The sequence below is a fragment of the Pieris rapae genome, chromosome 15, assembly GCF_905147795.1.
Source record: "Pieris rapae chromosome 15, ilPieRapa1.1, whole genome shotgun sequence".
In the NCBI taxonomy this organism is placed as follows: domain Eukaryota; kingdom Metazoa; phylum Arthropoda; class Insecta; order Lepidoptera; family Pieridae; genus Pieris; species Pieris rapae.
The window spans coordinates 2449162-2461644 of record NC_059523.1 but is presented as its reverse complement, the minus strand read 5'-3'; the positions used below and the strand labels follow the sequence as shown (position 1 = coordinate 2461644).

Sequence of the window (12483 nt, the reverse complement as noted above, 5' to 3'; positions counted from 1 at the left end):
GACATATACTTCAGTAGAATTTATATGTATTTTTAAGCTATTTAAAAAGATTATTTTACAAATATATTATAAATTAGAAATATTATATTTATTAGTGCAAGTTTATTTATTTTTGTTTAATAAATAAAGAATATTAATTGTCCCTAATTTGGCGTCAAACTTGTACATACCTATATTTTAAAACCTTGCAACTCTTGCGGGCTTCCTAAATAAAGAGTAAAAAATAAGTGCCTATTTTGTGTCCAATATGAACATTTTATTGTAAATAGTTAACACCTGCATAATATGTTGCAGCTCCATACTAATCATAGGCAAGTGTGAGAAAGTCGTTTTTTGCTTGGCTCATTCACTTGGCATTTCATCGATGTTTAGCAATCGTTATTCGTTACGTAGCCTTAATGATTGTGATATTAAGTAATAGCTATCAGCCTGTATGGGGAAAGATGGAAAATGTGTAATTCGTTTTAAAAGTGTTTGAGAAAATGGATCTAAAGCACTTATAAGCACGGTCTGTGATGCTTCAGGGAGAAATCAAATTATGAATCGGAAAACCAAAACCTTTAACATTTGTAAGTAGGCTGTTTGACATATTCCAGAAGATAACGAGAGCTACCCCGGAGACTCTCCAACGTGGCTTTGTAGGATATATTCGAGGTGTTTTTAAAGGATATTAGGGCTCACCTAGTCTGAATAGCAGAGATTTTGGTGTGGGTCGAAAAAAATACTAACGCGAAATTCATTAATATGTATTTATGACTGGCATTTATTTATTTGATGTCTATGAACATCGTTGTCTTTAAGCAGACCCTTCTTATATTACGCAAAAAGGAAATATATATGACACGGTAATCCATGTGTGAAGTGGCGTGAAATACGTGTCCGCTTATGTCACCGTGACCGACGAAAATTGGTTGTTGAAACCAATTCTATTGTGTATGATTACCGAATTAGTTGTTCTATATTAAGCGTATAATAATTAGCATTTTATCTAATGTTTTGAGTTGTAAGGCGAGACTTTTACAGTTAATTTTCAGCGATTTACGCTTTAACTGGAATAGAGAATCTTTATTTGTCAGAATGTGTGTTTCTTTATTTAGTAATTGTTTAATGTATTATTGTTTGAAAATATAATTACGACATTTGAAGAGATTACCGAGTATTTTATAGTCACACTGCGCTTGTTCCGCGACTCAAAAAGTGTCTTCCTTCACCTTCTTCGGCCTTCGAAATGATAAATTTACAGCGCTCTCTATTGTCCCATCTCCCGCCAATTGCTGGCCTTCAGCTGCAGCTAAATACCCAGATCCTTAAGTATGAGATTCGACAAACATATTTTATTAGTAAGTTTTTGTTAGAGGCTTTAATAAAACCAGACACCAGTAAAGCAGAGATGACCTAGTGGGCTCAGCGTACGATTCTTACCCCTGAGGTCGTTTACCACGGCTGTGCACCAACGGGCTTTTCTATATATTTCATTTAAGATTCGGTTGCAGGCTGAACATCGCAAAAAAACCTGTGTCTTAGCCACAAAAGTCAATGACGTGTATCAGGCATAGTACATACTTAATCAAAACTCTGGATCTTTCATAAAAGTAAATAAAAATACTATATAAATTAAAACTTAACATCAAGTGAGCCTCCTGCCTGTTTGCCCCCTGTTGTATAAAAGAAAAAAGGATTTGTAACTTTTGCATACGCCAGTCGTTGTTACTTGGTTTCGCGACATTAAATATATTTTTAATAAAACCTCACAAAAACTTGTATTAAGAATTAAACATGTATGTCTTAATTGTTGAAATAACTGACCTTCAGAAAACAAGATTCAATAAAAAGATATATTGCTTGAATAATTATTATAAAATATTGTATGTACAATTCGTGTGAGCTAACTGAGGAAAGTTTTTTCTTGATTCTTCGCGCTTCCTATTAAACGCACAAATCATTGTTGAAGTTAAACTTTTCATTTACGCGATTATTATGTTCCTACCTTCATAGATTTGATACTTAATTAAAGCGTGTTGTTCCTACGAGAATGTAAGTGCGTGCTCCAATTTACCATGCCTACTGCAGATAGAGGACAAATGTTATTTTTTTTATTAACTAGCTGACTCGGCCAAGTGTTGCTGTGGCTAAGGTTTTTGTTATATTACATAGTAGTAAACTATTCAAGGGAATCGGTAGGAGAACTTATGTGAAAGGTTGGTACTTCTGCGCCATCTGTTAGAATTGTATCAAATAATAAACAAATATTTGCAATAAAATATTATTGCGGGTATAAATTGAGATGTAAGCTATCCTATCTTATCCCTCTTTTAAGTTAGATTAAACTGCATACGGTGTGAAAATTTGATTGATATCGGTTCGGTAGTTTAGGAGTCCATCGGGGACAAACAACGTGACACGTAATTTTAATATATATTAACATTACTAAAGATGTCTTGTGAACCTTGGTGTAATGGCAGTTTCTTACAAATATTGTGTAAAACAAAAAAATTGGCGATTAAAAAGAGTGGTGGGGTTAAAGGTATAAAGGTCACAAATATGTGTCTGTCTTGTGAGCGTTATAAAGTCATTATCAAAAATCAATTTGCAATAAATAATGAAATTGACAATTTATTAAGGTCGGAAGTGACTGCAAAAATGCACGTTTGTGCCTATTGTAAAATGATGATTTTAAAACATATACATATTATGTTAGTTTGTCACGTATTAATTGAACTGGCAAGTCAGTTACACAGTAGTATATACTTTTTTTGCTATAATATACATAATACATGTAATTATTTTAATGTTATACATACGTACAAATTTTACGTACATGTTTTTTGTATTGATATCAATTTGTTTATATGCATCCTGTGTTTGTTAATTTTGTGGTCAAAAAAATTAAATTCGCATAGTATTAACGTTTTATTTACTTGATATTCTGAGCTGCCGGTAGGTATGACCTTTTGTCACACAATGTGTTACTTTTGACAAGATGTCGTATTGTTAAAGCACATTGACCGATGTACTTTGTTTAAAATTAAATAACCTCAAAAACTGCAGATTTCAAATATTCTCCAATCAACAGAATGCACCATTCTCCTTGGTAATGGAAAATAAACTTCCAGCCCTTAGCCTTAGCAAGGATCAAAGTAGAAGTTGAACGTTACCGAAGTTACCGTTTTTTGGAAATCATAATTAAGAATTATTTATTATTACTCACAGATTCCAAAAAAAACTTTACAAGTACTTAAGGATTTATTATATAATTATTGATAATATATGATATATAATATGATATATTGATTTTTGGTTCCGATGTTGTGACATCAGCATCATTGTGTTTCTTCGTTGTATTGCTATTGGGGAAAACTAAGAAAGGGCGTTAAAAAACTAATACAAAATTTAAATAAGGCAGCATTATAATGCTGTAATTTTCAAATATATTATTAATCTATGTTTAATTTACGATTTTACTACCACGGTTTTGCACTTATTTACTTTGAAAACATATGTCTTAGTCGTGTTGAGACCCTAATAATAATATGTTCGTTCCAGGGTTTGTGCTCGCGTCGGCGGTGGTGCTTTTACTAGTCGGTATTATCTGCGCTATATTCTTCGGCACCTGGGTTCGGCTGTTTATAGATCATGTAAGTAAATACAATTCTAGATTTATACATTATAACTACTCGTCATCAGATCATTTTTAAGTTAAACTCTGATAGGAAAGAATGCGTTTCGCACGTTTTTCTGTACTAAAACATTTAAGGTATCCACGTTCCATAAATAACAAGAAATAACGTTTGTTTTGGAGCCTTTTTGAGTAGATATATAAAAATATATTTATCTAAGAAAATGTGTAATATTTGGACATGGTAATGCTGTTTTCAAAATATTTTAATGAAAATAAATATTGGTCTCTCTCGGTTTAAAATCTGTGGACTTTAGACCACAGTATAAGCTACAGAAAGTTAAGTAATGACGCACTTAGATCAAAATTATTCTTCAGTAAATTTACACAATTGTTTTTGTTCGTCACTTAATACATTGACTTTTTCTGGAGATATATAAGGCAATATTGTCAGAATTTTAAACAAAATGTTCTGTTTATGCCTTACCATAAATCTTGTTCAGTTTCGTTTCTCGTGCCATCTGCCTTTTACAGTAGAAATGACGCACAGATTATCAAAATAGTTATTATTATATTGTATCAAAGTTACCTTTGTGAAATTCGGTGCCTGAGGTTACTAACTTGATTTACTGTCTCAAAATTACGCGATTTTAAGTAATGAATAGGCTCTCTTTAAATAAAATTAAAGAGTAAATGTTACACAACTTATATTCCATAACACATTATTATTTCAAAGAGAAAATATTCTAATAGTTCTTCATCTTAATTATAATACTAATACTATTCCTTGTGAATGAAATCTGAATCTAATTAGTTTATACAATCGTAAACGTTATTTTTTTATTAGTATAATTAGGACGTGTAATTGAATAAAACTTCTTAAATGGATTTAAATGTAAATTATATTAACATTATTTAAAAAAAGAAAAGAAAATACGTTTATTTTGGAACATAAGATCATGATGGTATCACTTATTCCACGTCATTAAATTCGAGCCTGTTGGCATCCCTACTTATCGCCAAAAAAGACAGCCGAGAGAAAAAGCCGGCGTAAAAAACTCGGTACTCATTTTAAAAAAAGCAAATCAAACAATTCAAATTTACATTGATGTTGCGAGTTTTAAGCAATCTTCGTTAGCGAAAGGCAACTAAAAGGTAAATAAAATTCCATTTATATACGTTTACGAAATTTTCTTTTAATGTGAAGTACTATATACATGTACTAAGTTTCTTTAATGTAAGATAGAAGGTAGCGCACATGGATACAACAAAGCCGCGTGAAAGAGTCACAATATGATATCTGGGTTAAGGTTAGATTATCAACGGTCTCACGAGCTTTCGTCATAAAATACTCTCGGATATTTCACGGTGTAAAGATTGCGAGTTTTTTTGAAGGATTTGATGTTTAGCAATATTTTTTTACAAAATATTGTCTTAAATACCTAATATTTTTAACTTTAACATGATTTTTTGATAAATGTTTCACAGTGATATTATCGTATGACATTGTAAATATGAGACCTTTGATGGTATGGTACTAATTTTCCAAATATTATCAATACTGCTTTAAGACATCGTAATTCGTATTTTTGACTGCATTTGTTTATAATTGAGGGCACACATAAAAGCACAAGATGTTCGAGTGTTTTCGTCTCGTCTAATGAGCTTTTTGAAGTGTGTAACTTTCAAAAGAGTAGGTATCGTACTTACAAACGTCAATGTCAAATGTCTTTAAAGCTGTCAGTTCTCAAATTAAAGTATAGATAAGGTGAAAAGAAATTGCTCGGCTGGCACAACGTCCACATGTGAGTCTGTCTCTCTACTGTGCTTATTAGGAGCTGCTGAGCTGACATGAAATGAATTATGGAAATGATAATAAGAGTTTCTCTTCTAGGAGCTGGTTCTTCGCCCCGGGTCGATGACATTCGACTGGTGGGCACATCCCCCAGTGCGGCCCTTCGTGCGAGTATACGTGTATAATGTTACCAATGCTGACGAGTTTCTTAACAATGGATCGAAACCCATCTTGGACGAGCTGGGACCATATGTTTATTCGTAAGTAATATTATGTATGAGAATTTAAAACAAATGACCTGTTAGTAATATTACGGTCTAATGAGATAAAAGATGTTTATAAGATCGATATAAGGAAGCGTGAAGAAAAACATTTACAGAGATTCTGAGGCTTAGGGGTAAAATTCGAAGTGCTAAGTATGACTTCCATCAGTCAAAATCCAAATTGTTTTTGTCGCTAAGTATAACCCTTGTATCATAATTCGCTTGATGGCTAAAGGCTCACCAGATGTTTATTAATACCGCCGCCAATAGACACTCTAAATGCCAGAGGGCTCGCGAGTGCGTTGCCGGCCTTTTAAAAATTGGTACTTTACAATTCTTTTCTTGGAGGACCATAAGTCGAATCGGTTGGGAAATACTTTTAACTGTGATTTATAATATAATATTAATATATACAGGCCAGGTATAATTTTATTATGTATAAATTGCATTATTTAAATGTGGATGTATGTAAATTGAGGCTTTGATATAATATTATTATGTAGGTCATATTTTATATAAGCTGTCACATAAAACTAGCTTGATTTATCCATTTATGTTAATCAAAATTTTTATTATTGTTCATCTTGGATCTTATCTTTATTTAATTTAGCACATGTGTGTATGTCACTAAATTCCTCTTAACGGCTAGACCGATTTGAATGAATTTATCTTTGCGTTTGGGTGCCGCCCTGGATGGTTTAAATTTACAAATCAGCCCGGTACATGGCACTGCATTCGGTACTTTCATACTTTGTTTAATATCCTAATCGCTTGAAATGTGATTGTCGACGTCTGTCGAGTCCGCTAGTGTTAATATATAATTTAAAGACATATGTACCATAGTATTTATATAAAATTTAACATAAATTATGATATGGTAAATGATTGTCTTTTATGTATCTGCCCTAAATGTGATTGACGCCATACAACGACATTCATTTGTTTGAGAGGTTTTTAACAATCCGTATTTTTTTGCATCACTAATGAAACTATTATATAAAAACAGTACAGTCTCAATGAAATATAAATACTGTTTAGTTAATGGGTGTTTTAGTCAGGTACAGCATTGATGTCGTAGTGGCTTCAGCATAAGACTCATCACTGAGTCGTAGGTTCGATACCCGGCTCCAATGCACCTTCTTTCTATGTGCGTATTTAACATTCTCTCGAACAGTAAAGGAAACATGTTTGTCATATACCCAAAGTCGACGTTGTCTCAGGCAGAGGAGGCTGAACACCAAATTGCCTATTAGATGGCAAATGCTCATCAAACAGATACAGAAATGTGAGCCACGGGCCTTGAAAAGGTTGTTGCGACACTGATGTATTGATTTTTACTCCTACACATCAAAGCACAAGACGTTCGAATATTTTCATCTCGTTCATAAGCTTTTTATAGTGTGTAAGTTTTTGGCTTGCTTATAATAATAATAAGTCTTTATTCATTTTAAGTACATTTTCTTTTCAAAGTGTAAGATTTGGAAACCCTTTCAAGTAAAAAATACCTGTGTTAGGGTTCCCAGCTCTTCCATAAACAAACTTAATTAAAATAATGACATTATTTAACCTATTTTTTTTGAACCGTTACCTTTTTATTTTTCTTTTTTGAACCGTTATCATCACACCTGAGTGCATGAGTAAGTGTGTGGGTGTAAATGTGTGAGTGAGTGAGTGAGTGAATGAGTAAAGTATATTTACATCGTGGGTCTCAAAAGCAGCTCTGACACTGCATAAGGCGATATTAGCCTGTCTTTTATTAGGGTTTTTATGTTGTAGGCGGTGAGAGGGTAGATGTATGCTTATAGTCGCTTGAAACATATAAAAAGTTTACGAAGAACACTTACTAAAAAACATTATTCTGTTGCAATTCGCATTAAGACACCATAAGAAAATGATTGACGTAAGAATTTCTAAGAATCTTGAGTATCGCATCGAAGAAATCTATTCGCATTGCTATGTTAATTGATTTGCCGTCTCGCTCACAACAATATTTTTACCAGCTAAGGTTAAAGATCAATGTATGGTCATTACAACTGGGAATGTTTTGTTTTCTAAAGTAATATCTGGTAATCGGTACATATTTGTGAATTAGTTTTGTATTGCTTTGTCTAGTTTTTCATGAATATTAATAATAAACAGTCTAGTAATTAAACTAAATGCTAGCTGGGAGAATACAAGAGGCTTAAAAAAGAGCGTATTTAAGACACTGAAGTTTTTCCAAAACAATTCGACTTAGGGTCCTTCAAGAATAGAGTTTACCAATTAGGCCAGCAACGCATGTGCGCATTCTGGCATGTGCCGGTGGTATCACAGATAGGCCGGCATCTTTTTGCCCCTGTTCTAGAAATGAAATACTATCGTAGCGTTTCGTTTTTCTCATTCTGTTTTATTTTATTTTTTTTATATCCAACTCTAAACCTGTTTCCCTTCTTACTTACTACGTCGTGTCTTTTCATTAGGCCGTATGCCAGGAAACATCATAGATAATTATTATTATATAATTTCATGGTAAATATAAAATAACATCCAACTGAATCGCATGAGTGAAAAATGGTCTTGGCATTGTCCAACTACCTTGATCTCTACCCAATAATAAGTCTTGACTTATGACCTACGCTAATGACAGGACAATCGCGTAATGGCGTGCAAGTAATTATTATAGTTTTCTGCATTTTAATGTACTTTAAATGTAGGATGATTGTGGATGACCTCTACATGTAGCTAATAATGGTAGTAAATACTTAGAGATTCTAAAATTATTCGATATCATGGCGGATTTAAATTATGTTTGGCAGAACATGTAATAGATAATATACTATAATCAGTGTAACCTATAGAGTTAATGATCCCAAACATTGAATGGGTTTTAATTTATTCCCGCGCTGTGGATATTGAGACATGTACATCGTCTAACTAAAGTGTCGGGATAGGTATATTTCAGGTATTTTACATGTGACGTACGATTAAGACATTCAAATTGTTTTTAAATATAATTTGAGATGTATGCTGATTTGATTGATTGTACAATTCTTTGTAATCCATCCATCTTATGTAGCGTGGCAGGTAAAGAATGTATTATTATTAATAGATTAGCGGACCCGACAAACGTTGTCAGTATATTTCAATAATTTTATTAAGGCACCATAAATTTGCTATCGTAACAAAAGTTTGCCCCCGGTTCTATAAAAAAAATAAAAAAAAGTCTGGATTACTTAATATGGTGGTTAAGTTTTTAAATTTTCTAATTTTCCGCGCAATATTCGTATTTTTTTTCTTCATAAGAACCTTCTCCATAACAAACACAACACGAAAGAATTTGCGAAATCGGTCCAGCCGTTCACGCGGGATGCCGTGACCAAGGGAAATAGGGATTTACGTATACAGATAGGTGATGTTCAGATTTCATAATAATAATAATTCAAAATTACTTTTCACAGCGAAGAATGGGAGAAAATGAATATTACTGACAACGATAATGGAACATTGACATTTTACTACCACCGGACGTATACCTTCATGCCTGAGCTGAGCGCTGGACCTGATGACGACTCCGTAGTAGTTCCAAACATACCCATGTTGGTAAGTAATTAGTTTATTAGTTTTTCATTCTTTCCAGTTGCCTTGGTTAATAATTGAATCCTTTTGCCTGTAATTTGTGTTCTAAGAAGTGTTTTTCCACGAATATTATCTCTTTATTTTTATACTCTCAGCTATTTGAAACTGACTTTAATACTTGACTACATACCGTGACAAATATACCGTTTTTATAAAAGAGTTAAACGCGCACACAGCTGATGTTGTCCATGTTATATTTATAAAAGTGAACTACCTACTTAATTGAAAAAAATCAAGATACCGCCATATTTTATCTTTTATGATTATCTGCGTATTTATAAATATCAAATCTGTTTTTTGTATGTGACATTGATGGACCAAAGATATGGCTACAACTCCTACTTTTTAGGTCTGGGCTTCAGATTTCGTTATCTGGTCCGTAATCATTACTAATTGACATGTAGGTGATAAACCTTCGATTTTTTAACATGGCATGGCATCTAAGTCATGCTGGTTTCCTCACGATGTTTTCCTTCGCCGTAAGAGCGAGTGGTTAACGTGCACATAGACGCTAAGTCCATTGGTGCACAGCCGGGGTTCAAACTTACGACCCCAGGTATGAGAGTCGCACGTTAGAACAACTAAGTTATCACTGCTGATAACTATGGAATGCTTAAAGTAAATACCATATAATTATACTTAAGTACACGTTATGTAATAGTTAAGTACTTATATTTTGTAAAATTACCTTAGTCATGCCAATTAAGTTACATAAACGACCATTTTGAGAAAATACGTCCTATTTATTATACTGTTTAAATTAAAATAGTCATGATATTAACGGTTATTAATTTAATAATAATAATTAAAAATATTAAAGACGTCATCTGTCTTCCGTATGTTTCCTGTACATTCAAATTGATTGCTGCTCTAGCTATGTACAATTCGGTGATTCTGCTAATTGCTAATTAATTACTGATACTAATTGAAATGTACAGAAAGTCTATAGGATATATAAACCAGGGGCTCAACTTGTCTTTGAAGAGATTTATCGGTTGAATATGAAAATAAGCGCTTATTTTAGCAACTACTGATGTAAATTGAAAAATATTAATTATATACTTAAATATTAATTATATACAGTATACTTTTATTATATAGAAACGTCATTTTCTAAACGATACTTAATGCCTAATTAAAAAATATAGAGGCAACAGTATTGGATGTCTCTTTCTAACAACAAAATTAGATTTGAATAAAGTTTGAAATAACTCGATATAGGCGATCACCGTTTAATATGCGCAGTGTAAAGTTCAAAGACACGCACCATCGTAACGGTAAGTTATGTGCCTATTGGCTTATTCAATCGTTGCCATGGTAACATGGTTTTAATTAGAAATGGAAAATAAATGAAAAAATTAACAGCTGATTACATTTTGCTAAACCTTGTTTTATATTTTTGAAAATTACTTTATTATCCTTAGCCTTTCTAAGATTCTTATTCTGGAAACAGGAAGGAAGAAATTACTGGGAAATTGTAAACGAAACTCAATAAGTACATTTTCAAACATAATGAAAATCCGAAATTTAAATAATTTTAATGAACTTTCAATCGTGGGCCCGTTTCGGGACACACACATACACAGGTCTACGTGTGTTTTAAGTGTTCCACTTATTTCTATACGTGTTTCTTCTCGATACAAATTAAATAAGTCTAGTTGGTCTCTTTAAACTGAATGACTCTTATGTCTCGCTCTGTCAAAATTGACAACCTTTGAGTTCGTGATATTAATTATCTAGTATGATATTTGGCCACTCGATCATATAGTGAAGAAAAATATCGTGGCGCAACCGCTATGCTTTACGCAAAACTCGCCGTGTGTCAGGCACAGAAGGCTAATCACTGACCTACACCTGCCAATTAAGAAATAAGGACGAGTTCAGAACTCCGACTCCGAGAATGTAGCGTACTGGGTTTTTAGTTCTCATCTGATTTAAAACAATTTACACTTGAAGCTATTTAGCAATATTACCGGGATTTAAACTTTGTACCTTACCTTAGAGGCCTCTTAAAATTTGAAGTTACGCATAGTAATTTGAAGATTTTAATCGCACGATAAAAACATAATCCTCTTGACATGTCTAATAAGTATTACATCGATGTTAATTTAATAGCCTTCACTTTTGTCTCATTAAGTAAGGCCGACCAGATCGGTAAGAAAATCCTTATAAGGTTATATTTTCCGAGGTTGTGTGAATGATTGACAATGTTAACATAATATGTAGTAATGTCGCAGCCAAGCTTAATTAGCTTAATTAACATCCTAGCCGTTCAACTAAACGGCGCTGTTTAACTAACGGTCTGAAAGTTCAGCCGTAGCGTTATTTACAATATTTAACAAACTGGCTGACTAATGCTTGGGTCATACGTACGATAGACTATAGTCCAGTTTTGTATAAAAAATGGTATGGGATAAATTATTATTTTTTCAAATTTTAAATAAAGATCTAGCATAAATGACTACGCAGCATATGTTTGTTATTGAAATAATGAATGTAATTTGAGACTGTTAACAAAAAGCTACGGAAATTCATGTGTGACCTAGAGAAAATTTAATATTTCCTGCTTACCGTGACGACATTTAAATTGCCGGTTTCTGTGGTCAATTATCGTGTCACTTACAAATTTGTGGCTTATTAAGAAATAATTTTATTTACTACGGCGGTAGCGAGTTCTGCGTAATATATTTATGTATTTTCTTTTATACTTTATCAAGGTTGTCTTTTAGAAACAGAAATTTGTAAATACTGAAAAAATTATTTCCGCAGCCGGTATGAAGGCGTATGCTTTGGATTTCTTTTAGTTTCACAAAACCAGTGGCGCTACAACCGTCGAAGTCTGATTTTCACATTTCTGTTTGTTTCGTGATTATTTGTGTTTTCTGGCAAATGGTGATCCTTCTGTGCCTGACACCTGAACCTTTTTTGATTCCTTACGATGATTTTCTAACTTTACGAGCAAGTGGGCAATGACAGGACTTTCTGGTAGTGGTTTTTCAGGAGTGGTGCACTGACGTTGTGGTTTGATACTGAGGGATCAGAGTTGCACTCTGCATTCAAATAAATATTGTATTTTTATCTCTATAATAATCTAAAAATAATCATAAAGTTGATTGAGAGCAATTGCAAATAGAATTTATCGTAAGTAATACTATTTGGGTTCGGTACCTTACTGCGCAACAAGTAGAACCTTT

At 32.9% G+C, this 12483-nt stretch overlaps 1 protein-coding gene across 2 annotated transcripts in view; it reads left to right on the top strand.

Moving 5' to 3' along the window:
* Positions 1 to 12483, top strand: part of LOC111000460 (scavenger receptor class B member 1) — a 65310-nt gene that overhangs the window by 44950 nt on the left and 7877 nt on the right. For both annotated transcript variants that reach the window (XM_022269903.2, XM_022269905.2), the window contains 3 exons: positions 3544 to 3635; positions 5511 to 5671; positions 9112 to 9253. In XM_022269903.2, the coding sequence (XP_022125595.1) occupies positions 3544 to 3635; positions 5511 to 5671; positions 9112 to 9253 (395 nt within the window). The remainder of the gene's footprint in view (positions 1 to 3543; positions 3636 to 5510; positions 5672 to 9111; positions 9254 to 12483) is intronic.